Source organism: Sprattus sprattus (assembly GCF_963457725.1).
Source record: "Sprattus sprattus genome assembly, chromosome: 3".
NCBI classification, from domain to species: domain Eukaryota; kingdom Metazoa; phylum Chordata; class Actinopteri; order Clupeiformes; family Clupeidae; genus Sprattus; species Sprattus sprattus.
The window spans coordinates 35482947-35509853 of record NC_137922.1 but is presented as its reverse complement, the minus strand read 5'-3'; the positions used below and the strand labels follow the sequence as shown (position 1 = coordinate 35509853).

Below are 26907 nucleotides of genomic sequence, written 5' to 3'. Positions count from 1 at the left end.
GCGTTTTTCTGTGGAAATATTGCCGTAATAAGTGAAAGTAGCAAATGCGGGAATACCTTGAATTTGCAAGATCACAAAATCCGTGGAGGAACTGCTGAAAAAAAAGACCTTAATTTTCATATTGCTATTCATTTATTTTAATTGCAATTGTCTTATACTGGATAATGTTTACTAAGGGACTCGATACGGATTATAAATAAGGATATAATTTAAGGTTTCTTTACTGATATCGGTATCAATCGTTTACACAGATATTGAAAATGTCTAAACCTATGAATGAAGTTTGGATATTAATTTCTGATGTTTGGAATTAAGGACTGTAACTATAGGCTAAGAGTTTACATTTTTAATGAAGACCCTCTTCCACACGCCAATGAAGATGATCCAACAAGTGGACCGGCTCGTGATTGGAGAACGTCACAGGCCTTGTTGAAGCAGTTGATGTCTGAGGAGGAAGTGCTCTGAAGAGAAAGTAGGGATTCGGTCTTGCTTGTTTACACCGAAGACGGGTAGGCAACAGAGGGGAGAAGGCTATACAGAAAAAAGAAAATTTGCTAACATGAAAGGCTGGCCTTGATGTATTTCATACGTAAGTGCATACGCCATTGTTGCAATTTTCAGTGCATGCTAATCCAACTGGCACTGGTTTAGGTCGCTTAGCTAGCGTAGCCAGGCAGCTAACGTCAGCCACCCAACGACACCTTACTTGATAGCAAGCTGGGGGCTAACGTTACAGAAAGAAAGGTGAGCTCTACTAACGTACAATTTCTCTCACTCGCACTGTGCTCACTCATAAAATCGCGCAGTTAATTACAAATGCCCTCTGACGAGCTTTTTGACCATGCATAATTATAAGCTAGGTTAGATGCAGTGATGTTGCGTTGTCCGTGAATCGCTGTCATCCTAACAAGAGAAATACCGACTTCTCTGAAATTGCATTTTACCACACAAGTCCAACTCCTGTTGTAAGTGGTTATTGTGACAACCGAAGTGTTTGTTAGATGCCTTATGTCTGCAGGATTAGGTCAAAGGATTTAATTCCCAGAGAGAAAATATAACATATTTTCTGCTTACAGCGTTGCTTGACAGTTAATTACACCGTGGTTGTTTACCAGTGTGTGTGGACGGCTGGAATATCAGTTTTGTTCCGTATTTGTGCCCTGTTTTTGTTGATAAAGCAAACTGTTCGTGGTCCAAGTTTAATTCTAGTGCCCTTGGAAAAACATTTCAAACCTTGCCGTTCGTATCGTTGTATGGATGTCGGAACGCAAGTCCGTCCGACTCTCAGACTGAATGTTGTCCAACCTGTCCGCCTGCTTCATTGCTGTCGTCTCGCTTACCATACAGCTGTGCCAAGCGTCAAGGTGAGAACTCGTCCTCATGCCAGCCATTCACAGCATGCTGGAAGAATGCAACCGTTAAACAAGCGAGAGGCCGGTGTCTGGCATCAAACGAGGAGCCTGCTCTACAAGAACCTGCTCATCAAATGGAGGACCAAACAGCAAAGTCTACAGGTGCCAAACGCAATGTTTTTTTAATAAATAGATTTTCGAACTTGAGGAATATGGGTTCAGATGATCTTTTTGATGTGCATTAATGACCAGACAGATTGTCACCATCATTAGTCATCAAGTGTCTCTGTGGTCCATGTTTTGGCACTAATTGGTGAGTTGTCATCTCCTGCAATCAGGTGTAATCATCCCTTTGCATTGGATGTCGGTAATGCTGTTCTAGACAGTGTTTAAAGTACTGTTTGACGATTGTACATTGGTGGTCCGTTGTTGCCAATAAATGTTTTGCTGGTGTACTTAGTGCAAGATGCTATTATGCCTGCCACTAAGAGTGCTCACGGCGAAAGGGATTATGATGTGGGCTGGGCAAAGACCCATGGGTCATGCCTAGAGAAAAACCTTTTTACACATGTGCGCCCACACACACACACACACACACACACACACACACACACACACACACACACCACAGCAGGCGGTCTGTTCTTGCACAGAGGCGGCAGAGTCACATGATTGCATTGCTCTGGGAACTCCTGATTCACTGCTATTCCAAGGATGTTGTTTAAGGCCCTTATTACTTTGGGCCATACGAGGCACGTAGGCCCGTATTCCTTCCTTTGATATCGTGGGAAGTGTGGTGTTGGTGGGACAAAAAGATCTGTAGGTATTCCGCCCCACCCCCCTATCTCGTCTGCCACCCCCTTCCCCATCCTCACACTATACTTTCATTGGATCATGTATATTTCATTTAAACTTAAGTTGCACTAATGCATTTTTAATTCGTCATGCTGTTTAATCTGATTCTCCCCGCTGGGAGTTCTGCTCAAGGAGCCTCCTAGAATTAGCGGTCAGCCAGGGAGGTGGACGGAGGGCGGGCAGGGGGCGGCGGGGCGACCATCACTTACGCTCCTGTCTCTACCTGCTGTCAGAATGAAGTGCTCCGCTTTTAATCCCAGACCGCGCCTTCCCCCAAACCTGTCAGCCACTGACTGCCTTGAGATGGATCTCTCTTTCTTGCATGCTCTCTCTCTGTCTCTCCCCCTTTCCTTCTCTTCTCTTGTCTCTCCCTCTCTCTCTCTCTCTCCCTCCACCCTTCCCTCTTGTCTCTCTCTATCCCCCCTCTCCCTTCTAACCCCCTACCCTCTCATCTGACTCCCTCCCTCCTCTCTCCACCCTTCCATCTCATATCTGTCTCTGTCCCTCTCTCTCTGTCTCTCTCCCTGCCTCTCTCTTGGTCTCTATCCCTCCCTCACTCTCTCTTTCTTTCCCAGTTTATATCATTTTCTTTTGCTCTTTCACACTTTTCACAGTCTTTCTCTGTGTTTCTTTCTGTATATGTTTACATCTCCAGCTCTCTCTGTCTCTGCCCCCCCCCCCCTCTCTTTCTCTCTCTTACTCTGGCTGTTATTAAATGGCATAAAACTCAGAGGGTTACGCAATGCTGCCCGCAAGGGCCCTCTCTCTCAGACAGGTGCTCATTTTGCACTATTGATTTAGCCATAGGTGGATGAGCAGGGGGAGATTATCTAGCGCTAAATCTTCCGCCAATCAGGAATCCCCCTCTGTAACGTCCTGCACGGCCAGCTCAGGCAGACGTCTCTCCTCTTAATTGGCCAATACAGATAGATGTCTGTCTGTGAGCCAGATGGTTTCAGTTCTCGGATGGATGGATGGATGGATGGATGGATGGATGGATGGATGGATTGATTGATTGATGGATGGATGGATGGATGGATGGATGGATGGATGGATGGATGGATGGTTGATGTAAAGAGAGAGATGTATGGATGAAGGAAAGAGAGAGATGGATGGACCAATGGGTTAAAAAAGGGTAGAAGGATGTATGTATGAAATGTATGAATGAATAATGCAAAGAGAGGGATGGATGGATGGATTGATTGATGGATTAGGGAAAGGGAGAGAGCGGATTGGTTGGGCGCATGGGTAAGAGAGGGAAAGGGTTTAATGGATGGAAGGATGGGAGAGGGAAAAGGATAAATGAAGAGATTAAAGGAAGGGTGGATGAAAAGAGAGGGGTATTTGGATAGAAACAAATAGAAATGGAGACAAGGGAAAGATGTCGATAGTTTGACACTCAGAGACTTAACTTGAGTGAGAGCAGAAGATGGAATGGCAGCTAACACTATTCTAGTCATTACACTAACACTCTTCTACTCTAACACTAACACTAGTCATTATGTCATCGGCAGGAGCCTCTGAGCTAACTGAAGGAAGATAATAGGTGATGGTTTCCCAGTGGAGTTGGAGTTGTTTACTGTGAATGAGCTGCGAAGCATCTCTCCGGTTACAGGCTGGGTTGCAGGCATGCCAAACAATCTGTGCCCAAAAAAAGACTTGAATCTAACCAACATCTTGAAGCAATGTTTTTTTAATGTGTTATTTTTTCCCTCCCTCCTGCATCCAGTGAAATGGATTTTGGTCCAAGGCTACCACTGTAACTCAGGCTAGTTGACAGAAAAGGTCGACATGACGACGGATGTAAATCAGACAGTTTGACACCAGACAGACTGTGCTCCATAGCTGTGTAGTTTATTGTTGGGTGTGGTGCTGTGTCCCAGGATTGGAACGTGCTTGTTAGGCCGGGGGGTGGGGAACCAGTACAACCTTGTGGTTGTAACATTTTGCCTTATAACTTGAACTTGAATTTTTGAACTATTCAATTACTGTTGAAATGCACAAGCTGTTTACTCCCTGTATACAGTGGACCTCAGAGCATCTAGCTATACATAGACAAATGACCATAGTTTACCTACACTGACAGCTGCCTTCCATGTTTTTATTCACCAAGAGCAGACTTGTGACGAATGTCGCTCTTTAGTGACGTAAAAGTTCAGACAGATTTCGCATTACAAAAAAATTAGACCTGTTATAAATTTAGGACCACTTACTGTATGGAGGTGGCCCAAATCAGAATCGGTAAAAATTGTGATTTGTGCTGTTTACACTGTTCTGATTTAGTTACAGTACAGGTCATGCAACCATAGGCAAGCTGTCCTGGGGAAGCACACGCACTAGACAAGGAGACACCAGAGAGAAGGGTGGGAATCGAAACAAGACATTCCACAGCTAGACTTCACTAGTATCCACCTCAGGAAACCCTGAGCAATGTGCATAATAGTACTATTCACTCCTAATGAATGTCTTTGAAAACTGAATTCTTTCACTGGCCTAAGTCTTAGGTATGGGAGCCTATGGTAGGTGTGATAATGTGTCCTCCTTATTGCATGCCTGTCATATCTCTCTTGTTCTCCTTTTACTTCACCTTACCCTAATTTAGTTTGATGGGGTCTGATCCAGCTCAGCTGATTCTGATGTTCTCTTGCTGTGGCATGTACTGTCCTTGTGAGTGTGAATATGTTAACGTGTGTGTGTGTGTGTGTGTGTGTGTGTGTGTGTGTGTGTGTGTGTGTGTGTGTGTGTGTGTGTGGGTGTGGGGTCCTCTTCACAGGAGCTGATCCTCCCGCTGATGCTGTTGAGTCTGCTCATCCTCATCAGCACGCTCAACCCACACGTCTACTACGGCGGAGTGGGCACCACAGAGCTTGAGAGCGACAACTACCTGTCACTCAAGGGCCTGGGCTACACCCCCATCACCAATGTCACCAATCACATCATGGAGGAGGTGGCGCAGGAGCTCCGTAAGTCACATCGTCCACAGATGGGTTTCACCCCGGCAGGCTTCCATTGGACCACTCGCCTATAGTTGCTTTTGCAGACTTAGAAATAGACTTAATTCACTAATATCACAGCAGTTAAGACAATGAGTTATTTTTTTTTACTGATTCAAATACACAGCAAATTTTGGAATTTGATTAGAAGTCAACGTTAGTAAGGTACAGTCGTGGCATCCTTTAGCACCACATGCTTTCTGCCAAATTACAAGGCAGGAGACTAAATATGGTCGAGACCGTAATTATGGTATTGTGACTTCACAGTACCACAAATATGGCACGTGTGTGAACCAAAAAGGCAGTTCAGAGGATGTGAATTAGGATCTGAAGAATGAAACATTTAATGCAAGAAATACATTGAGGCCCACCGAGACCAAAAAACGTGCTTGGTTGTGTACTTCCTTGTTTTTTAGTTTGTTTGTGTGTGCAGGGGCTATAACAGACCTGTCTGGCTGTTGTGTGTAGACATGCAGGATCGTCTGGAGATGTTCGCCAACGAGGAGGACCTGGAGAACGCCAGTCTGTACGAGCCCCTGGGTTATGTGGGGGTGGTGTTCCGAGACAACATGTCCTACAGGCTGAGGTTCCCCTACAATCAGCTGCCCTTACCCAGCGACTACACGGAGTCCATTGGTGAGAGGGACAGTAATCTGTGTTAATCTGTAATTTAATGGAACAAGTGTAATGTTTGGATTAGGTTGCATAGCAGATTTCAGCCTATATAGAAAAAAGTCAAAGTTATCTATTAACATGCAGGTAAATAAATGTAGCCATATTTGAACTCTTTAATGATCGAGTAACAACATTGTGTCATTTCTGTTGATCTTGTTATGTAGTGGTTTGGTAGAAAGACAAACAGGAGGGTCACATGTGTCTGACTTATGTTATAGTTGCATTATTCTGCTCCTTACTACCTATTCCACAGCTAGTTGTTTTTCCAACTCTGTGAATTGCCGAGCTGCTAACTACTGGTACTCTGGGTTTGTGCGCCTGCAGACCCTCATTGACGCCACCATCATTCAGGTGAGGGGAAAGGTTGAAGGTCAAGAGCAAATCACACTCTCATGGCTCTCGGTTGCCTCGGCAATCGCACATGATTGACACCAACCTCTCTTATCCTGTCTGCCAACACCACCCACTTCATGTTGATCAAGTGGCTTTGTTCATTTTAGGGCATATTCAGCTCAAAGTCTCTTATGCGCAGTTAGCAAGTCAATGCTGATTCACACACTCTTATGGTGTTTGTGAGGCTTGGAACAAACATCGCATATCATTGAGGCAGATTTGCATTCTTGAATAGAAGGCAGTCTCATCTACTTGCATTATCCATTTATAGGAACAACCTCTTTCTTTTTAAGACAGGAGACATAAACATTGCATGAGAGTGCTGGTAGCCTCGCCCCAGATAGCAAACAGAAACTTCACTTTACTCTGCCTGGAGGAGAATCAATACCCTAGAGATTATGGCCACAAATACACCTGTTTTCAAAAGACAAAAGTGAGAGGCTTAACCAACCCACCAAACGTTACTCTCCCCACTAAGCTAGTCTTAGTTCCCCATCCTTGCAGAAAAGCACAGCTGTGTCGCTGGTAATGGTACTAGCACTGCCACTACTAACACATTAGACACAGATGCTACTTCTACATATACTACTATTGGACAGTAGCATTACTACTGGGCTGTCACATGTAATACCACTATTACTACTGTCACCACTAAAACATGAGACCCAGATGCTACTACTACTTCTACATATACTACTATTGGACAGTAGTATTACTACAGGCTGTCACATTTAATACCACTACCACTGCCACCACTAAAACATGAGAAACAGATGCTGCTACTACTACTTCTGCTACTATTGGGCAGTACTATAACTGTACTATTACTTAGTGTGCTGCGGTCACATTTAATACCACTACTTTAAGTACTTCCCCTACTAAAACATGAGAAACGTCACCCATTGACATTAAGATGATGTGTTGAAACCTCACCCCATCTCCTGTGCCCCAGATGCAGACCAAGCGCTCGGTGTGGCGGGAGATGGACGTGCGGGTGGTGATGATGGGCCAGCCGGGCTCGGTGGAGGTACAGAAATTCCCCCACGCGCTCATCTCCATCTACCTGGTGCTGGCCTTCACGCCCTTCGTCTCCTTCCTCATCGTCAACGTGGCCGCCGAGAAGGAGCACCGCCTCAAGGACACCATGAGCATGATGGGGTTGTACGACTCTGCCTTCTGGTGAGCCACCCCCTGCTCTAGCTGGTCGCTCTGCTGTGGGTCTGGGCCAGCACTGGGCCAGCAGCGGCCCGGTTCTCCTGGACATCATTCCCATTAGGACCAAGCCCGTTCCAGAATCCACTGCAATGTGTCATAGCTCGAAGCAGAAAATAAATGAAAAACTTGTACGACTTCTTTATATATGAGGTTGTGAATAAAGACAAAAATAGCACATGATCGACACCAAACTTTCTTTGTCTGCCATGTTGATCGAGTCGTGGCTTTTTTCATTAGTGTTCTGCCGGCAGTCTTTTACGGCATGCAGCTCAAAGCCTCATTTGCAGTTAGCAAGTCAACGCTGATTCACACACTGTAATGAGGTGTGGGTTTGGAACAAACATCATGGTTCATTGGGGTGGATTTGCAGGATATGGGGATTCGAGGTTGTGCTCAACGAAGAAATATTGCTATTGCAGTGCTGGCTGTGAAAATGATTGTTGGTAGCAAGCAACAGATGGTTTAAATAAATCCTGGTGTTAGGTAAATAATAAATGAATACAGGCGTTAAGTAAATAATGAACTGTTGTGGAGTGGTACTTGATGCTCGAGTGGCTTTGATGAGGGGGGAGAGGCCAGATGAGAGCTCTCTCAGGCTCTTACAGCTCTCATGAAGTGCTGGCATATTTGGATTTTATTTAGTAATCTTTATATGACCCTTGCTTGCAACTGTGTGTGTGTGTGTGTGTGTGTGTGTGTGTGTGTGTGTGAACATTCAGGCTGTCGTGGGGTCTGCTGTACGCCGCTCTGGTCACCACCATGTCCATCCTGATGGCGGTGATTTCCACCTGCACGTCCCTCTTCTACAACAGCAACTTCTTAGTCATCTTCCTCCTCATCTTCCTGTACGGCATCTCCTCAGTAAGTCACTCAACCACTCTCCCCAAGTTCATCATTAGATTTATAAATCATTCCTCAAACTCATTAGACAGATGATGTACACAGACACAGACACATGTCTGTGCCTGCAGCATTTTGAATCCAACCTTACAGGAAAAGTGTAAATTGGTTTTGTAAATTTGAAAGATGTTTTGTTGTGAGAGCGGTTTAATTCTGGTGCTCATGCTCCCTCAACCCTTTCCCTAGCTGTCTGGAGTGTTAGCCTAGCGTTGGCGTTAATGTAGTACCCTAAGCATCTCTGTGCGTCAGTGCCCAGGCAGAGATTATGTTCTTTGGGCGCTCATGGTTTGTTTCAGCGTCTGCTTTATGTGTCATTAGTCTGTAAGCTCCCACTTCTTGGCCGAGGTCAGAGCAGAGACGGGACTGTTTGGCAAAGATGAAAACATGGAGATTTATGGGGATGTGTTTTTATGGTGTAACGGGAAGCTCTTCGTAAGAAACATAAGCTGTTTAATAATTATAATGACATAAGAATAATAAAAAGCCTTCTTGTAAGCCCTAATATATTTTCTAGAAGTTGTTTAGATGTGTTGTTGATTTGTTTGTTGTTTTTTAATTTTGTATTGGTTATTGTCTTTGATCTGTAAACACTATCTGTTTTTTTTCTTTTTTTCGCCTTTCTTCACCTTCTTTCCTCTCTTTCTGGCAGATCTTCTTTTCTTTCATGCTCACGCCACTCTTCAAGAAGCCCAAGTTCGCCAGCACGGTGGGCTCCATGCTGACGGTGGTGTTCGGCTGCCTGTCCCTCTTCACGGTGCTCATGAGAGACTTCCCGCAGTGGCTAGTTTGGCTCCTCTGCCTGCTCTCTCCCAGCGCCTTCTCCATCGGCATCGCCCAGGTAATGTGCCATGTCGCCGTAGCAACCCTCTGCCCCCCCCCCTCACACACACACACACGTCCACCCACACACCCAAGCGTAACCCTGGCGACAGACGGTACTGTGTAGGCGAGAGAGAGAGAGGTGAGTAGTTGGGGGGCCCCCCTCAGTGACTGGTGATGGCAGCCGTTTGATTCATTGGTCACATGAGATGCGGCGAGGCAGCACTGTTTGTCTTGGCCGACCTCCAGAACGTTGTTTGTACAGTGAGTTGTTTATGAGTTTATAGCCATTCCGCTGCGAGAGTGAAGGCTTTTAACAGATGGCTTATAGCAGAACCCCCAGTCTGTTTGGACCACTTAAAGCTTTATATCTGTGCCTCTACATCGCCAAAACTAGAAGCACAATATGATCTATTTACCGTAGGGTTCGGGTATGAAATTATCATATTGCGTATGCATTTTGTGCAGTTTCATACAATGACGAGATGTATTATGTTGCACTGTAATACTGGAATCTTTTTTTGTTCATTTATTTTTTATTATGCCTTTGAATAACCACCCAGAATGGCAAACTGTGTGTTAGTGGTTTTGGATGATAGAATCCAGTTTGAGACCAGACATAGATGAGTGCCTCACTCTTTGCTCATCTGATCACCTGTCCTTCTGTCAATGGTTTACCTGGATGAAACAGGGTTGTTGCTGATCAGTTGTAAATACTGATGCCTTGTTCTTTCTGTAGGAAACATACCTAGATAGGTCAGTTAATCTTGATGACTTGCTCTTTGAGTAGGTGGTATACCTGGATAAGTCTGATCTCTGATCAGATGTAAATCCGTATGTCTTGCTCTTTGTGTAGGTTGTGTACCTGGATATGTCTGATCTCTGATCAGGTGTAAATCCTGATGCCTTGCTCTTTGTGTAGGTGGTGTACCTGGAGGCTCAGGGCGACGGCGCCATCTTCTCCACGCTGACCAACGGCCCTCACGCCCTCTACGTGCCCCTGCTCATGCTCTTCCTGGACTGCATCCTCTACCTGCTGCTCGCTGTCTACCTGGACCAGGTGCTGCCAGGTAACGCCACTGTTGAAAGAATGCGTGTGTGTTCTTTAAGGGTGCTTCATAGAGAGTAACTGAGGCCTAGGAAAAAAAATGTTGTGTTTCCTGTTTCCCAACCGACCCTAAAAAAAACTGCCGACCCCAGACTTCTTTTTAGGGTGGGCTGCGTTTCCCTGTCGATCTCTTAAAAAAAGAAAAAATCATTTTCATTTTCGAACTGTTTTCTTACGGACTTCGGAAGACCATAGTCAGGACATATCTCTCTCAGGTCTATAGTTGGTTCTTTTATTAAACTAAATAAAAAAAGCCTGTTATTTATCTTATTTTCACGACGGCATGACATTTTTGTCTCTAGATGATCGCGCGTGTCCTCTGCTCTCTATATCGCTCAAGGCGGAGTTCTGCCCCGATGTACACACGTTACTTTCGGTTTGAAGATAAGGTCGCAGCTAGTGTTGAAGAATGGATGACTTGAAATTTGGCAACTTTAAATTAATATATGAAATTGAACAACATCAACACCTTGAATAAATTAACAAGGATAGCGAAACAGATTGACAAGCATAGAATGAGAACGACAGAAATGACGAGAGATCACAGTGACACAGGCTGTTTTTTCCGTCATATGTGAAAACATCTTATTCCGTAATTTTGTAATGTCAACAGGTGCACTTCATTGTGGACAGTGGCGTAACTAACCCTATTCGCATTTGTTTTTTTTTGGAGATCATGAAATTCACACCTAACAATCCCGCCTGTGAGTCTATGGTCGCAAGCGCACAGCTCTGTTTGGTCGTAACTGAGTGAGCATCGCGAGCGTGCAGACAGACTGTGATAACATTTAGTAAACAGACTTGGAGCGACTGTCCGACCCAAGCTAGTGAAATCTGCCATAATCAGCTGCTGGATATAAAGGTAGCCTACAGCACATGAAGTTTAAATAGAATGTTCTTTGTGAGATTTGTGAATGTCTGATGGAATGGAATTAATGCGTTTGTGAAATAACTTTTGGATACTTGAACTTTAAAAAAATAATAAACCAAAAAAAACCTGGAAAACTATCTATACCCACGGATAGATGGTTACCAGGGGCTTGGTCCGTCAAAAAAAATAAAAAAATAAAATATATATATATAAAAAAAAATATATATATATACAGCCGCGGAAAAAATTAAGAGACCACTTCAAAATTATCAGTTTCTCTGGTTTTACTATTTATTGGTATGTGTTAAAGTAAAATGTACATTTTAGTTTTATTCTATAACCTACTGGCAACATTTCAAATAAAAATATTGTCATTTAGATCATTTATTTGCAGAAAAATGACAATTGGACAAAATAGCAAAAAAGATGCAGTGTCTTCAGTGCTCGAATAATGCAAAGAAAACAAGCTCATATTCATTTTTAAACTACACAATACTAATGCTTTAACTTAGGAAGAGTTCAGAAATCAATATTTTGTGGAATAACCTTGATTTAAAATCACAACTTTCATGTGTCTTGGCATGCTCTCCACCAGTCTTTCACATTGCCGTTGGGTGACTTTATGCTACTCCTGGCGCAAGAATTCAAGCAGCTCGGCTTCTTTTCATGGCTTGTGACCATCCATCTTCCTCTTGATCACATTTCAGAGTTTTTTTTATGGGATTCAGGTCTCGAAATTGGGCTGGCCATGACAGGGTCCTGATCTGGTGATACTCCATCCACACCTTTACTGGCCTGGCTGTGTGGCATGGAGCATTGCCCTGCTGGAAAAAACACTTCTCAGAGTTGGGGAACATTGTCAGAGCAAAAGGAAGCAAGTTTTTCTTCCGGGACAACGTTGTACTTTGCCTGGCTGAGGTTTGTAAAAGACCATAAGGATTGAACCAAAGCGGACTGGAGGGTCTCCTAGTTCGTCTTCTCTGATGAGTCCAATTTTCAGCTTTGCCCAACACATGGTCGTCTAATGGTTAGACGGAGACCTGGAGAGGCCTACAAGCCACAGAGTCTTGCACCTACTGTGAAATTGGACTCATCAGAGAAGACGAACTAGGAGACCCTCCAGTCCGCTTTGGTTCAATCCTTATGGTCTTTTACAAACCTCAGCCAGCATGCCAAGACACATGAAAGTTGTGATTTTAAATCAAGGTTATTCCACCAAATATTGATTTCTGAACTCTTCCTAAGTTAAAGCATTAGTGTTGTGTAGTTTAAAAATGAATATGAGCTTGTTTTCTTTGCATTATTCGAGATCTGAAGACACTGCATCTTTTTTGCTATTTTGACCAATTGTCATTTTTCTGCAAATAAATGATCTAAATGACAATATTTTTATTTGAAATTTGGTAGGAATGTTGCCAGTAGGTTATAGAATAAAACAAAAATGTACATTTTACTTTAACACATACCAATAAATAGTAAAACCAGAGAAACTGATAATTTTGAAGTGGTTTCTTATTTTTTTCCGCGGCTGTATATATATATATATAAAAAAAGATGATCCCTACCTACCTACCTTAATTTTTTCAGGGCTGAAACAGGAAACACAACATTTTTTTTCCTAGGCCTGAGGAACCCTTAACCATAATGGAAAATGGCATTGTTGGTAATTTAATCTTCTAAAAAGAACATCTTGGGGGGCCTCATACAATTACTGTTCTGATGAAAAGCCAACTGACTGGATGGCCTACCAGTTGATATATTTTCAACTGACTAAGCATCCAAGAATGCTGATAAAATGAAAATATCTTATTTTGTCATCGTTGTCAAGGTGAATTTGGCATGCGGCGCTCTATCCTCTACTTCCTGAAGCCGTCCTATTGGTCGCAGCGCAGGAAGCACTACGTGGAGGTGAGCTCGGTGTACGAGGCGGAGGTCAACGGGGCGCCTATGGGAGATGAGTCCATCGAGCCCGTGTCCCCCGAGTTCAAGAAGGCCATCAGGTAGGACACCAAACTCCACTGTCACAACAAACCCCTCTCATGGGCTTTTATCGGATATTACAGTAGATGTCATTCATTTAAAAGCGAAGTTACACGGACACTTCAAGTGGATGGTGGAATAATGATTTGCTTAGACCTTTGAACCATGTTCCATATTACCATATTTTCACATTTCTGTGACGGCAAGACTAAGGCCGAATCTCGATTCTTCTCCTTGCCCCTTTTGCTTAGTCTTGTCTTAGTCTTAACCCTAGCACTTGCAAGTGTAAGGGCCAAGGGCTGAGATCTTTCCCCTATGAAATGAGACGCCACTCGGTTTCGGGTACGTCATGCGTGACTGTATGAGCTATGAAACTAGCGATTTAAAAAAAGTCTAATGAAGAACATGGTTGCAAATATATATGTATACAACTGTGTAGAGCACGAAACAAGACTGTCGTCATTTTTAAATTAATTATAAGCCAAAAATACTTACATGTAGTGTATGTAGCATGATAGCTGGCAAGCTACCATATAAGCCAATGGAGTGGTGGTATACGCGCTAATTTGTATCCTAAAACTACCGTTTGAAAGCTTCAGTTAAGACCGACAATACTATGCATCGTTCAAGTAGCACATTTCAGATCAAACCGAGTCATTATAAACATATAAAAAGTTGTGTAGATAGCTTTATTCATGTAAAATATTCCTCGCTTCAAGCAGCCATGTTTTTTTGAAAATTCCCGAGCTGGTTTCGCGGTGTGCTCTGGGATAGCCCTTGGAGGAGTAAGGTAGCTCTCCGATCATCTCAAAAACGAGGGCCATACACCCCTTAAACTTACCCCTTAATCTTGATCAAGTTGGGTATTGAGACACCACTAGCTCTCACATGAACGCGCAATTTCAAGGGTAAGGGGTAAGATAAGGGGTAAGGGGAAGTATTGAGATTGGGCCTAAGTCATCCCGTTCAATCAAGCTTTACATAAAAACAAAAATGCATCTTCCCTTCTATCAATGAGCTCTTGCTGACTTGCAGTCTGTAGACATTTACTGCAGGACAGCTGTCCTTGTCTCCTGTCTCTAGATTGACACTAATGGTTATCTGTCTGCTTGGCAGCTTTTGTCCCGCAGAACATTGAGGGGTTATGTAGGATGATGTCACCTTCAAAACAATCTCTGAATGCTCTGATTTCGCTCAGTGTCCCCAGATTACTTCACACACACACACACACAAACAAACACACACACATGCACACACACCTTCACACACACAAGCACGTGCGCACTTGTTCTCTGTCTGTCACGATCACGCTTACACCACCTCCCCTGGGAGAGCTGTAGGGCTAAGCGGCTGCAGTCATATTGTAAATAAAGCGCTGACTTCATAGAGATGATGTGCTGTGCAACTAAATCCAGCAGAAGCTCCAAGACTAATGCCTGGGCTGTGTGCCAAACAGACATTTAATATCCATCCCTGACCCTCGTCTGTGTGTGTTTGTTTGTGTGTGTGTCGGAATCTGTTTCCTTGTTCCCATCCTGCCAGGATTAATAACATCCGTAAGGTCTACAAGGAGACAGACAGCACAGTGGAGGCTTTGAGGGGTGAGTATTTATTATTTTAATATTTATATTTCCCTTTTCCAAAATACACTAAAATAATAGCTTAATCTCTCATATCATACTCTTATTTTGTCTCTGTGGCCCTGACACTGTTTTGGCTCTGACCATGTGCTTGTGTGTGCTTGTGTGCGTGTCTATCTTTGCGTGTGTGCGTGTCTGTCTGTGTGCGTTTGTGTGCGTGTGTGTGTGCGTGTGTATGTGTTTGCGTGTGTGTTGTGGACAGGCTTCACCTTTGACATTTACGAGGGCCAGATCACGGCGCTGCTGGGCCACAGTGGAGCAGGGAAGTCGACCCTTATGAACATCCTATGTGGCATCTGCCCTCCCACTGAAGGTGAGACTCGTCTGACCAACTGATCACCTTGGGCTTCCGGTCAAAATCTGCCTGTCTGTCTGTCTGTCTGTCTGTCTGTCTGTCTGTCTGTCTGTCTGTCTGTCTGTCCTCCTGTTAGTCTGTCTGTCTCATTTTGGGATAGTGGAGGGGGATCATAAGCCAAGTGATGCATTGTCTTACATACACTTACATGATATCAAATGTTATGGTGGCGGTGATGATGATGATGATGATAATGAGGGTATCGATGCTAAAGATGATGGTGGCAGTGGTGGTGATGGTGAGGGTGGGGATGATGATGGTGATGATGGTAATGATAGTGATGGCGGTGATGATGATGATGGTGGTGATGATGATGGCAATGGTGGTGATGATGATGATGATGATGATGATGGCGGTGGTGGTGGTGGTGATGATGGTGGTGGTGATGATGGTAATGATAGTGATGGTGGTGATGATGATGATTGTGGTGGTGGTGATGATGCTTTGTCTCCAGGCTCGGCCACCATCTACGGCACGCCAGTGGCAGAGATCGCCGAGGGGGCGGAGATGAAGCAGCTGGTTGGCATCTGCCCGCAGTTCAACATCATCTTCGACGTGCTCACTGTGGAGGAGCACCTCAGGATCTTTGCTGCCATCAAAGGCATCCTGCCCTCCAACATCGACGCTGAGGTGTGTGTGTGTGTGTGTGTGTGTGTGTGTGTGTGTGTGTGTGTGTGTGTGTGTGTGTGTGTGTGTGTGTGTGTGTGTGTGTGTGTGTGTGTGTGTGTGTGTGTGTGTGTTAGTCCCTTGCTCTCTGATGGCTTGGATGGCAGCATTGAAACTTTTAAATACACACTCAAAATGAAGAGAATACAACTGTTTAGGAGGTATTCATTGTTTGCAATAAATGCCCATGATTTATGTATCTGGGATAAAGGTCTGTGCAGGATGGATTTTTCAGCCGGGTTCCCGCATAGATCCTGTCCCACTCCCACACCACTGTGTCCCTGTTCCCCTTCTGTTGCTTCTATTAACGGCCAAGCTGATTTTCAGCCTTTGTGTAATCACAACTGCCCACTTTGTGCAATGTCTCAAACATACAGAAATGCGACATAATTAAAATAACTTGCCTCAAAATTTGAAGCACTTTAAAATACTGTTGAACACATTCATATTTAATTATATTAATTGACTTCCCCTGTCATTGAAGTGAAGCACAAGATTACTGGTTTAACTTGTCTGTACGTGTTTGTTGTCCGTGTTCCCCATCAGGTCTCTAAAGTGCTAAAGGATCTGGACCTGGAGAAGATCATGGATGCCCAGGCCAAGAACCTGAGTGGCGGCCAGAAGAGGAAGCTGTCTGTGGGCATCGCCATACTGGGAGACCCCAAGGTGATCATGTGTGAATGTGTGTCCCTTGGTTATTTTGTGTGTGTGTGTGTGTGTGTGTGTGTGTGTGTGTGTGTGTGTGTGTGTGTGTGTGTGTGTGTGTGTGTGTGTGTGTGTGTGTGTGTGTGTGTGTGTGTGTGTGTGTGTGTGTGTGTGTGTGTGTGTGTGTGTGTGTGTGTGTGTGTGTGTGTGTGTGTGTGTGTGTGTGTGTGGCGCCACATGTACTGACTGTAATGTCACAATGTGTGTGTGTGTGTGTTAGATCCTGCTTCTGGATGAGCCCACTGCAGGAATGGACCCCTGCTCACGGCACCAGGTCTGGTCCCTCCTGAAGAGCCGCCGTGCGGGCAGGGTCACCGTCCTCAGCACACACTACATGGACGAAGCCGACATACTCGCCGGTAACCCACACCCGTCTCTCTGTTTACCCTATCCATCTGTCCTCTTCTGCAGCCACTGTCAGCACTCCAGACAGCCTACCTCTCCTACCCTCTTCTCTTCTCACACCATCTCTCCTCACACCTTTCCAGAGATAGGGTATCTATCCAGAGCTAGGGTATCTATCCAGAGCTAGGGTATCTATCCAGAGCTAGGGTATCTATCCAGAGCTAGGGTATCTATCCAGAGCTAGGGTATTTATCCAGAGCTAGGGTATCTATCCAGAGCTAGGGTATTTATCCAGAGCTAGGGTATTTATCCAGAGCTAGGGTATCTATCCAGACCTAGGGTATTTATCCAGAGCTAGGGTATCTATCCAGAGCTAGGGTATTTATCCAGAGCTAGGGCATTTATCCAGAGCTAGGGCATTTATCCAGAGCTAGGGTATCTATCCAGAGCTAGGGTATCTATCCAGAGCTAGGGTACCAGACCTAGGGTATCTATCCAGAGCTAGGGTATCTAACCAGAGCTTGGTCTGTGATGCCAGTAATGTGTTGCTCTTTCCATTTCTGTCTTTTTGCCCTATGGTTGCACCACACTGTATTTGGTATCTAGTGTCTTTACATATATGGTAACATGTCCATGTTGTCTTACAAGTTGACAGTATTGCCCCATTCAACATATACTAAATCATGTGTACTGTAAGCTGTAATCTGTGTATCTATTGGCAGTAAATTGATGGTGTATCCTCTCTCTCTCTCCCTCTTATCTTCCCTGCAGATCGTAAGGCGGTGATATCTCATGGCCAGCTCAAGTGCGTGGGCTCGTCGCTGTACCTTAAAACCAAGTGTGGCGTCGGCTACAACCTCAGGCAAGAGTGCTTTATAAATATTCCTGAGCTAACACTCTTTCATGTGCTCCGCCGTTGTTGGGGAGCCTCCATCCCCCGTTGCTTTTCCCAAATACACTCGAGAACATGAACGAGGAGGCAGCTCACACAACCCTTGGTTACACTTCCGCTTATTCAGCACATGTAGAGCTCAAGTCCTGCCTAGTCAGGAATATTGAACGCCACCAGTTCGCTTTTGAAGGTTTCGTATAGGGCTTTGCTTATGGAGGGCTGTGACTGTTTCTTTAATGGTCTGCTCAACCATCTGGTAGAGTGTGCCTTTTGTTGTAAAATCTTGAAGAAAACACCTTTTTCTTTTTTTTTTTCTTCACACAGTCTTATTGAGCCATCTGTGCCGGTTGGGTATGCATGGTATATAGACAATAATGCTTATTGGCAATGTGGCGGCGCTGGCAGAGCTAAGAAAAGCACATAATTAACGGTGTAATAAAGGGAAAAAGGAAACTTTAACTGAGTCTTTTAAGCTTCTGCAGGATGTCGTTGGGCGAGGGGTGTGAGGTGGACGCCATCGCATCGCTGGTGAAGCAGCACGTCCCCAAGGCACAGTTGTCACGGCAACAGGAGGCCGAGCTCACATTCACGCTGCCCTTTGAGAGCATGGACACTTTTCCAGGTGAGGTGTCACGTCGCATTAGCATCGCTCCAACCGTCTGCAGTCTCCTTATTTGTGTTATTTGTCATTTATTTAATGCACGTGACTTACCCGAAAAGCACGTATGTAAAAGGTTTGAATGGGAACCGCTTTGCCTTTGTTTCAAGACGACCGCGGATGCCATGGTAACAAATGTCACTCATTTATTTCTCTGTAGCCATTACCATGCTTGCTGATGGCATGTGTCCTCTGCTGAAAGTAGCAAAATAGACCCAATAACACCCAATAGCTCCTGTAGTTCATCTCAAATAACCTAGATCTGACTAGGCTATATGGACCCAACTCATAGGAACGCCAACTCCCTGCTTCAGTATTAAGACTTAATCTATAGCATACATATAGCATAGTCAAATTGCATAATGGGGGCAGTGTAACACGGTGTTAGTCTGCAAGGTTAAGGAATCAGCCACACTCAACATGGTAGTAAGGTCTGGACATGGCCTGTTGACCCTACCTTGAACATTTCTTTCAGGTCTGTTTGCTGAGTTAGATTGTCGGCCTGACCTGGGCATCATCAACCATGGTGTCTCCATGACCACGCTGGAGGATGTGTTCCTGCGTCTGGAGGCGGAAGCTGAGGTGGACCAAGCAGGTAAGGAGTCAGATGTCAGGTCAAAGGTCACTGAAGTACCTCCTGAGCCTTGTGACTATAAAGGTTGTAAAAACTTATGGTTGAAATAATTAAATTCAAAATAATTATAAATGTATCGCCTTTGCTGAATTATTATTCTTGTTCCTGAAAATGTTCCTGGGGGTTCAGGCAATTAAGGCAAATTATTGTCATGCACCCAACTGCAAATCCTGCAAAAGATACAGGAAACAGTACATACTTTATCAGCCAGTAACATATGGACTTCTGAAACACTGTCTGAGTTTGTGAGGTGTTCTATAGTCACGGCCACTAAAGCCTCTGTCCTCTCCTCTGCCAGACTACAGCGTGTTCAACCAGGAGCAGCCTGAGGAAGATGCCGACGCGTCCTCCATGGACGACACTGACCAGAGGCTGCTGACCTTCACCGATCATCGGCAGGACCTGGTGAACGGCCATGCCCTGTGGCGGCAGCAGTTCAGCACGGTGGCCTGGCTACACTCACTCAACCTGCAGCGGGAGAGGAAGCCAGTCATCTACACGTGAGTGTACACACACACACACACACACACACACACACACACACACACACACACACACATACACATACGGTCCATGTACACAAACGGTGGCCCTGATTGAACTTGGTCAACCTGCAGGGGAGGATGGAACCGGTGTTCTCACTGAGACACTGCCACACACACACACACACACACACACACACACACACACACACACACACACACACACACACACTGCCATAAAACACACACACCAGCAGTGATGGACTGGCTGCTCAAGCACAACCTGCAGAGAGAGAGAGGAAACCTGTCATTTACACTTGAGTGAACACAAACACACACACATAAACATATACATGGTCTTTTGGCGAAACTGGCCCCACCTGTGGAGGCAGAGGAAGCTCATCATGTACACATGAGTGAATGGGGCACACACACACACACACACACACACACACACACACACACATGAACGTGAAAACACTCATGGTGGCCTGGCATCACATAATCAACTTGTGGCAAAAGGGCCCAGGTGCATGCCCACACAAACGTGCACACACACACACACACACACACAAACACACACACACATACACACACACACACACACACACACACATACAATCTAAACCACTGTCAAAATACATGGTGGCCTGACACCCACTCAGCCTGGAAAGGGTGGGGAAACCCCTCCCGTCCAGCACATGGTCAGATTGCAGACAGAAAAGCCACACACACACACACACACACATACTTGGACACACTCAACTCACAGAGAAGGTGGAAGCCTATATGTATTGCTGACCATATTGTATGTGTGTTTAAACACACAAATATCACAATTTGAGTAAAAAATATTCCAACTAAACTTGTCTTCATGCAAATGTACTCATGAACATTTCCTCTTGCTTATTCTCTTCCCCACCCATAGGTTTGCTCTGTTCCTTGTCTTTTTGTCAGCGGTTCTGGTTCTCTCTCTGGTCACGGGGAACATCCAGATCCACTCCCCTGACCGCCAGTTCCTCCCCATCTACCTGCTGGGCCGAAATCAGTCCCCGCACAAATACACCACTCCCTTGCTCGTGCAGAACTCCTCAGGTAAGCCAAGGCTACGGCGGTCGTAAGGGGTCATGAAGGGGTTAAATCCCATCCCAAAAGCATGACCGGCTTTTAAGTGGGGTCATCTACACGTGAATACTTTTGTCAATTCTGTAGAATGGACAGAATGGTTCCTTTTAGAGTCAGTCAATTGTTGCTGTACTGCTGCTTCTTTGTTTGTTAGTTATTCTCGTGTGTGTGTGTGTGTGTGTGTGTGTGTGTGTGTGTGTGTGTGTGTGTGTGTGTGTGTGTGTGTGTGTGTGTGTGTGTGTGTGTGTGTGTGTGTGTGTGTGTGTGTGTGTGTGTGTGTGTAGACTCGGACATCTCAAGCTTCATCCAGAGCATCGAGGCTCAGGACATCAGAGTGGAGATGACGAGGAAGGCTGATTACATGTCCGTGGCTCCACACAGCGCTGCCATCAACGTCACCGGGTCCAGCAAGGTGTGAGATGCTCCTATTACACACACACACACACACTCAGACATAGAGACACACAGACACACACACACACAGACACACTCTTAGACTTACACACACACACACAAACAAACAAACAAACAAACACACTCAAAACAAACACATGCATACACACACACACACAGACACATAGACATGCAAACACAGTCACTCTGTCTTACTATCTTAAACAGTCTCTCATCTTGGTCTGGGTGTAATAAGTGTGTTCGTAACAGACCTGTGGTGCCTGTTGTTGTTTCTGATCTAGTGTGTTGTATGTTAGTACTAGATGGTAGCAAAACCCCACTGGCTAGCGAAACAGACCGTGCAGCTGACATGGGGCCAAAGGCAATAAAGTTTGTGGGTTCGTAGGGTTATTTCAACTTTACCGGTTCTTTATATTGCCACAGTTCTATTTGCAGAATCCTTTCAGTTGGTTGTTTCACGAAAAAGACCGGATATGATGAGATAGATGCTGTATATAAGATGTGCAGTGGGGTGTTACTATCCAAGAGTGAAAGTGTGTGTGTGTGTGTGTGTGTGTGTGTGTGTGCGTGCGTGTGTGTGTGTGTGTGTGTGTGTGTGTGTGTGTGTGTGTGTGTGTGTGTGTGTGTGTGTCTGTGTGTGTGTCTGTGTGTGTGTAAGAGGGCTACAGAGAGGCATGAGTAGGAAGCCTTTGAAGCAGAGAGCAGACTGGAGGTACTCCTCTTCTCCGCAGTGGCCGGAATTAGAACAGCCTGAAATGGGAGCCCTCCAACAGCCTCTCACACTGAGGGGGTAGCTGTGCACAAAGAGGGTGTGTGTGTGTGTGTGCTCGTGTGTGTGTATGTACGCACTTGGGTGCTCAGGTTGATCCTCCTGAAGTCAAGAGGCTCTTGTCAATCTTGCAGCCATCACCTGGCAGAGTGGATGCTGAAGCACCAACACCCATATTTGCTGTCTCTCCGTCTCTGTCCATATCTGTCTCTCTGCCTCTGTGTCCATATCTGTCTCTCTGCCTCTGCCTCGAGTTTATCACTGATGTTTATTACTGATGTTTGTTGTCTTGTGTTTATTTACTCTGTTTGTTATTCACATATGTAACCTGTGGAAGTTCATCCACCTCTTCTCTATACTGCTCTTTGGTGTTCTATGTTATGCTTTTCCTTGCCCTCTCTTTTTGTCTCATGACACACGTTGATATTCTTAACATATGCATGTTATTTCTCTCTTCTTTCTTTCTTTCTTTCTTTCTTTCTTTCTCTCTCTCTCTCTCTCTCTCTCCCTCTCTCAGGGCTTTAGCTATTGTCTGGCGTTTAACGGCACCACGGTCCACTCCCTGCCCATGGTGGTCAACGTGCTGAGCAACGCCCTGCTGAAGGGCCTCAACGGCACAGGGCGCATCAACACCTGGACCAAACCCTTTGACTATGTGAGTGCCTTCCATCCCTCTGGTTTCATTTGACCTACCGTCTTCAGAGGATTCAGTTCTTCTGATCTCGTTTCACTAGCTTTCTTGGTTACTGATTCCACCTGTTGAATCTGCTGAACTTTTATAGTTTACACACCAGCTCTTCCAAATTAAGGTGCTGATTTTCTTCTTGTTTCTTTTATTCAACTGTCATTTTTCTAGCTCTTGTAACCTTGACATTTTATTTGTAACCCAGCATGTAGTGCTTCTCTTAGCCGCAGTAGTGCACCTTTGAGAACTAGACAGTTCATGACGAGCTTCCTAAGTGTGTTACGATGTTCACCACTATTGTTTTTCCAGCAACTTCCCGACGCCACGTCTTATGCGCTGGTCTACATCGAGGCTGTGATCCTCGGGATGCTGGCAGCCGGCATGCCGGCGTACTTCGCCATGGACCACACTCGAGACCGGGAGGTGAGGGGGATGAGTGAGGGCAGTCAGACTACACGGTGCTCTCTAAAGCTTACAAAAAAACAGTAATAGAGTAAATTCAAATTTCACTGTTTGTAGAATTCAGCTAAGCAAAAACCTCAAGACTGTTTAGACTGGATTTGTACAGGTGTGGTGATGGACATATTTTCCTGTGCTCCTGGACAGAATTTCATGACCTAAACCCGTTTTCTGTGTTCTGGGTTGTAGATAAAGTGCCGTTCCACTTTGAGGATCTCGGGGCTGCTTCCGTCGGCATACTGGTGCGGGCAGGCGGCCATCGACATCCCGTTTTACTCTCTCATCCTCACCTGCATGACCTGCACCCTCTTCTCCTTCCACTCCACCAAACTCCTCACCTCCAGCAACGTCACTGCTGTGGTCAGTGCCCACACACAGACACGCACAGACACGCACAGACACGCACAGACACGCACAGACACGCACAGACACGCACAGACACGCACAGACACGCACAGACACGCACAGACACGCACAGACACGCACAGGCACGCACAGGCACGCACAGGCACGCACAGACACGCACAAACACAGGCCCACACAGACACAGACAGACAGACAGACACAGACAGACAGCCACAGACAGACACAGACAGACACAGACAGACAGACACAGACAGACACAGACAGACACAGACAGACAGACACAGACAGACAGACACAGACAGACAGACACAGACAGACAGACACAGACAGACAGACACAGACAGACAGACACAGACAGACAGACACAGACAGACAGACACAGACAGACAGACACAGACAGACAGACACAGACAGACAGACACAGACAGACAGAGACAGACAGACAGACACAGACAGACAGACACAGACAGACAGAGACAGACACAGACAGACAGAGACAGACACACACACACACTCACACACACTCACACACACTCACACAGACTCACACAGACACACACAGACACACACAGACACACACAGACACACACAGACTCTAGTCGTTCCACACTGACACACATAACACAAACACTTTTGTGTGAGTCTTATGTTGCGCACACACACAGGTGCACAAAGAGACAACACACACGGAGCCACACATTGATCCGAGAAAGGGAAGTTTTACCCACTCACACACACACACACACACACACACACGCACACACACACACATTGATCGTAGAAAAGGATATTGCTACTCCTTCAATATAGCACGAGTGGGTTTAATTAAGTTTATTGATCCAAATGACCCACTGTCTCATTTCCCTTTTTCTTTCACCATGTCTCCTTCTCTCTCTCTCTCTCTCTCTCTCTCTCTCTCTCTTCCTTTCTCCGTCTCTCTGTTCTTCCGCTCATCCAGGTGCTGTGTCTGATCGGCTTCAGCCCCGCCATGATCCTCTTCACGTACTGCGTGTCCTTCATGTTCACCAGGGTCCAGAGCAACAGGGACTTCTTCTCCGTGGTGTCCATGATGGTGAGCACAGAGGATGAAGGAGGGGCCCCGTGATTAGGGCCTAGTGATCCACTTAGACCCAAATGGTGCTCAAATGCACGGTTGGGGCAGAATTTTTAAGTCTTACCAGAAAGCATATTGTGAAATTATGGCAAGGTCCTTAAACCAAGTTTTATTTTAGTTTCTTACACCCAAAGAGAGAGCCCAGACAAACTTTAATACCATGTGGGTGGGTGTGTGTGTCTGTGTGTGTGTTTGCATGCATCAGGTGTGTGTGGTCTCGGCCTCCACGGTGCAGCTGGCGTTTGTGAATAAAATGGGGGTCCTGACGCGGGTCCTACACAACACGCTCTGCTTCTGCAACCCCCTCTACCCACTCATGGGCTGCCTCAACTGTGTCACCAAGGTGGGTCTGCTCACCGCCGCCCAGCCATCACCACACAAACGCTCCATTACTCACTGTGTTCCCCTGAAGGGCTCCTATAGCTCATCTGACTGAGTCATGGCTTTGTTACTCAGGGAACACGTCCACTGATAAATATCTAGATCTGTACAATAGTGTAAGTTACTGGATGGAAGCAGCTGATCAGTGTTAATGTATTCACAAATGACCTCAGTCACTACTAATAGAATCTCTAATATGCTCCAATGAACTGCTCTTCGATTCTCAAATTCTCCCTAAAGTGCACTACTCTACATAATGGACGTAGAAATGGACCTCTCGGGGGGGGGGGGGGGGGGGGGGGCACTGTGGCGCATTGCCCGTGGGGACACAGGTTCAAGTCTGGCCTGATGTTCGTTTCCCGGTCCTCTCCCCACCTCTTCTCCGCCTCGCTTCCTATCATACAACTTCTCCGTCCAGTCCAAATAAAGGCATAAAAAGCCCAAAATGGGCCTATCATCATCAACCAAATCTGTTCAAGCTACTTGGAATATTCCCACATCATTTCTGTAATGTCCGTTAGCCTATAATGCCCTGGAGGTTTAGTGAAACTGTTTTCTCTCCTAGGCAACCTTCATTCCATCCACTGTGGAGGACGAGCTTCTGTGGAAGGGCCTGCTCATCGCCGTGCTCGCAGTAAGAGGCATTTAGTGTTTGTCTGCTGTTCCTAGAGTGATTATCTCATGCGTTATGTGAGAGACGGTTAGAAAGTCTTTTTTGTTAGACTCTAACAGTATTTTGATAAGGATAAGCTAAGAACAGGCCAAAAAATGCAAAGTATACATTTTCCGTTCTTTCTCCTTTCTTTCTCTCTCGTTTCTCTCTCTCTTTCTCTTTTTCTCTCTCTCTCTCTCTCTCCCCCTCCCTCTCTCTCTCTCTATCGGCCTCTCTTCCCTCTCCTCCACCCTCTATCTAGCCCTACCTGCAGTGCATCCTGCTGCTGTTCCTGCTGCGATGGCTGGAGCTGCGCTATGGAGGCAAGACCATGAAGACCGACCAGCTCTGCAGGTTGGCACGAGCTCTCTATCTCTCTTACACATACACACACACACACACACACACACACACACACACGTGCACGCGTGCACACGCACACATTCAGAGTTTTGACCCATGAAAGATTGAGCTTTGGTTTTGTAGTGCAATTTAAGGAAATATGGAAGTCTACAATTGGCAACATCTAGGGCTTTGGATCTGTCTGTTTGCTCTGACCTGTGACCTTGATTGTGGATTTCTCAGGATCTCCTCCTCCTCCGAAGCGAAGGGCAAAGTTCAGCGTAACCCGGAAGAGAACGTGGACGAGGATGAGGATGAGGATGTGATGGTGGAGAAGGCCCGCGTAAAAGAGGCCCTCACCTGCCAGTCCTGTGAAGAGGTGAGTGTGAGTGTGAGTGTGAGTGTGAGTGTGAGTGTGAGTGTGTGTGTGTGTGCACTCGCCCGTGTGTCTTAGATCTACAATAATCTGTGTTTATCATATTTATATACAGTTACATTATGGTTATATATCCTATCCTGTGATGAATATACTAATATTTGAATTTGTGTGCAGTTATTTGTATTAATATGTTTCTGTGTGTGTGTGTGTCCTCAGAAACCGGTGGTGGTTGTGAGTAACCTGAGGAAGCAGTATAAAGGCAGACGTGAGGGCTTCTCCCTCAGTAAGAAGAGGAGGGTGGCCACTAAGAACGTCTCCTTCTGTGTCCGCAAAGGTAAGCCTCTCCTGTCACACACCTCCTATCCTCGTCTCATCCTCTCCTCTTCCTCCATCTTTACTTTTCTGTATCTCTCTGCTACATCCTGTCTTCCCTTGCTGATGATGTAGCTCCTGCCCCGACCGGTGTGACCTTTGACCTTGGGTGTACTGGAATGAGGGTTTAACCTTTGACCTGTGGTCTTACCTGTGCAGGTGAGGTGCTCGGGCTGCTGGGGCCCAATGGAGCAGGGAAGAGCACAATCATGCACATGCTGGCTGGAGACACTGATCCCACAGCTGGACAGGTCTGTCTGCCTGTCTTTCTGTCTGCCTGTCTGCCTGTCTGCCTGTGTGTGTGTCTGTCT

At 45.6% G+C, this 26907-nt stretch overlaps 1 protein-coding gene across 1 annotated transcript in view; it reads left to right on the top strand.

The window, feature by feature from the left end:
* Positions 1-481: 481 nt before the first annotated feature.
* abca5 (ATP-binding cassette, sub-family A (ABC1), member 5) overlaps positions 482-26907 on the top strand; it is a 32651-nt gene continuing 6225 nt past the window's right edge. Inside the window, exons 1-31 of the mRNA XM_080833988.1 lie at positions 482-589; positions 1348-1514; positions 4981-5170; positions 5669-5836; positions 6129-6226; positions 7221-7447; positions 8203-8344; positions 9033-9221; positions 10125-10272; positions 13010-13181; positions 14704-14762; positions 15004-15114; positions 15611-15786; positions 16369-16488; positions 16748-16886; positions 17644-17740; positions 18247-18386; positions 18898-19017; positions 19355-19556; positions 20467-20633; positions 20948-21075; positions 22364-22501; positions 22841-22954; positions 23180-23350; positions 24315-24428; positions 24676-24813; positions 25417-25485; positions 25766-25857; positions 26089-26224; positions 26441-26558; positions 26756-26847. Of these exons, the coding sequence (XP_080690114.1) occupies positions 577-589; positions 1348-1514; positions 4981-5170; positions 5669-5836; positions 6129-6226; positions 7221-7447; positions 8203-8344; positions 9033-9221; positions 10125-10272; positions 13010-13181; positions 14704-14762; positions 15004-15114; positions 15611-15786; positions 16369-16488; positions 16748-16886; positions 17644-17740; positions 18247-18386; positions 18898-19017; positions 19355-19556; positions 20467-20633; positions 20948-21075; positions 22364-22501; positions 22841-22954; positions 23180-23350; positions 24315-24428; positions 24676-24813; positions 25417-25485; positions 25766-25857; positions 26089-26224; positions 26441-26558; positions 26756-26847 (4155 nt within the window). The 5' untranslated portion in view covers positions 482-576. The remainder of the gene's footprint in view (positions 590-1347; positions 1515-4980; positions 5171-5668; positions 5837-6128; positions 6227-7220; positions 7448-8202; positions 8345-9032; positions 9222-10124; positions 10273-13009; positions 13182-14703; positions 14763-15003; positions 15115-15610; positions 15787-16368; positions 16489-16747; positions 16887-17643; positions 17741-18246; positions 18387-18897; positions 19018-19354; positions 19557-20466; positions 20634-20947; positions 21076-22363; positions 22502-22840; positions 22955-23179; positions 23351-24314; positions 24429-24675; positions 24814-25416; positions 25486-25765; positions 25858-26088; positions 26225-26440; positions 26559-26755; positions 26848-26907) is intronic.